Below are 2,500 nucleotides of genomic sequence, written 5' to 3' on the forward strand. Positions count from 1 at the left end.
TTTTGTATTATATGATTTTTTTTATCATTAAAAAAATGTCATAAAAAAATTTGTTAATATCATTATTTTAATTCAAATTAATATATAATATTCATTAATTATTATCATCATAGATTATCATTATTATCATCATTAATTTTTAATTAATATCATTATTTTTTTCCCTTTTTTATATTATTATTATTATTATCATTATTTTTTTTCTTTTTTTTCTTTCTTATCTTTTTATTTTGTGATTTTTTTTTTTCATAGTATATTAATTATAGATTAACATGAATACAAACTACATAGATTATGTTATCATTTCTTATTTTGTTAATATCATTAAATCTTAATTAATATGATAATTATTATCATTTAATTATTATCATCATAGATTATCATTATTATCATCATTAATTTTTAATTAATATCATTATTTTTTTCCCTTTTTTATATTATTATTATCATTATCATTATTTTTTTTCTTTTTTTTCTTTTTATTTCCCATGATAATTCTCATTATTATTGTTGTTGTTATTTTTTGTTATTGTTATTATTATTATTATTATTATTATTATTTTTTATTATTATTATTTTAAATTATTATCATTATCATTATCATTATCATTATCATTATATTTCATTATCATTCTCATTTATCATTTCATTATCATTATCATTATCATTATCATCATTATCATTATTATCATTAATTTCTTTTTTTCTTTCTCCGTTTTTCTTTCTTTTTTTTTTTTTTCCAAATGTCGTATTCCCATTATTATTAATTATATTTTTTTCTTCCCCCCCCCCCCCCTTTTTTTTTTTTCAAACATACCATTATCATTATTATCATTATCATTATTACCATCATTAATATTTTTTTTTTTCTATATTTTATTATTATTATTATTATCATTATCATTAATTTTTTTTTTTTTTTTTTTTTTAATTCTCCATTTTTCTTTTTTCTTTTTTTTTCCCAAACAGCCTTACAGAGGTTCGAGGAGGAACCCGAGGACATGGAGGTGTTCGAGGGCGAGCGAGCGCGTTTCCCTTGCTCGGTGAGGGGCATGGGAGGCGGAATAGGGGGGGAGAGAAGAGGCGGAATAGGGGGAACGGAAGAGAGAAGAGGAGAAGGAGGAGGAGAAGGAGGAGGAGGAGGAGGAGGATGGGATATTACGTTCTCCTCGTCGCTTGCGCCTCCGATGTCCTCGGCTTCTTCGTCGTCTTCGTCTTCGTCGTCTTCCTCGTCTCTCTCCGTCACCGTTTCGTGGTTCAAGGACAGTCAGCCGCTGGAGGTCGACTCGCGGATGACTCTCCTGCCCTCGGGTGAGTGACTCGTGACTCGTGAACTCGTGACTCATGAACTTGAGACTCGTGAACTCGAGACTCGTGAACTCGAGACTCGTGAACTCGAGACTCGTGAACTCGAGACTCTGACTCGGACTCTGAACTCGGACTCGTGAACTCGGACTCGAACTCGACTCGTGAACTCGAGACTCGTGACTCAACTCGTAACTCGAGACTCTGAACTCGCTGTGAACTCGAGACCGTAACTCGTGACTCATGAACTCGAGACTCGTGAACTCGAGACTCGTGAACTCGAGACTCGTGAACTCGAGACTCGTGAACTCGAGACTCGTGAACTCGAGACTCGTGAACTCGAGACTCGTGAACTCGAGACTCGTGAACTCGAGACTCATGAACTCGAGACTCATGAACTGTGCTCGGACTCTTCGTCGGGTCTCGTGTTTTATGATACCGACTTGATTATGTTATTAATGTTATTGTTATGTTAATGTATTTATTAATTATCTATTATTATTGTCGGTTGTGAGAGGAGTTGATATCGTTATGATCGATTGTGTTAATTGATTTAATTTAGCACACATATACATAGCTTTAATTAAGCTTTAATTAATTATATATACATAGCTTTAATTAATTATATATACATAGCTTTAATTGATTATATATACATAGCTTTAATGAGGCACACTTTTATACTTAGCTTTATTTAAAAATGAAAAATCAGCTCAGGAAATGATATATATTCTTCGAAAATTATGTACAAGAGAGATATTCTTTGAAAATTATGTACAAGAGATATTCTTTGAAAATTATGTACAAGAGAGATATTCTTTGAACATCACGTACCCAGATATTCTTCGAAAATCACGTACCAGAGATGGAGATAGATATTCTTCAAAAATCACGTACCGAGAGATAGATAGAGATAGATATTCTTCAAAAATCACGTACCCAGAGATAGATAGAGATAGATATTCTTCAAAAATCACGTACCCAGAGATAGATAGAGATAGATATTCTTCAAAAATCACGTACCCAGAGATAGATAGGTATAGATATTCTTCAAAAATCACGTACCCAGAGATAGATAGAGATAGATATTCTTCAAAAATCACGTACCCAGAGATAGATAGGTATAGATATTCTTCAAAAATCACGTACCCAGAGATAGATAGAGATAGATATTCTTCAAAAATCACGTACCCAG

The 2,500-nt window shown here is 31.6% G+C and overlaps 1 protein-coding gene across 1 annotated transcript in view; it reads left to right on the forward strand.

The window, feature by feature from the left end:
- Nucleotides 1–928: 928 nt before the first annotated feature.
- Nucleotides 929–2,500, forward strand: part of LOC119570739 (netrin receptor DCC-like) — a gene marked incomplete at its 5' end in the record, with an annotated part of 43,417 nt that continues 41,845 nt past the window's right edge. Inside the window, 1 exon segment of the mRNA XM_037918367.1 lies at nucleotides 929–1,311. Coding sequence (XP_037774295.1) covers nucleotides 929–1,311 — 383 coding nt within the window.

Source organism: Penaeus monodon, unplaced genomic scaffold, assembly GCF_015228065.2.
Source record: "Penaeus monodon isolate SGIC_2016 unplaced genomic scaffold, NSTDA_Pmon_1 PmonScaffold_370, whole genome shotgun sequence".
Lineage (NCBI taxonomy): Eukaryota > Metazoa > Arthropoda > Malacostraca > Decapoda > Penaeidae > Penaeus > Penaeus monodon.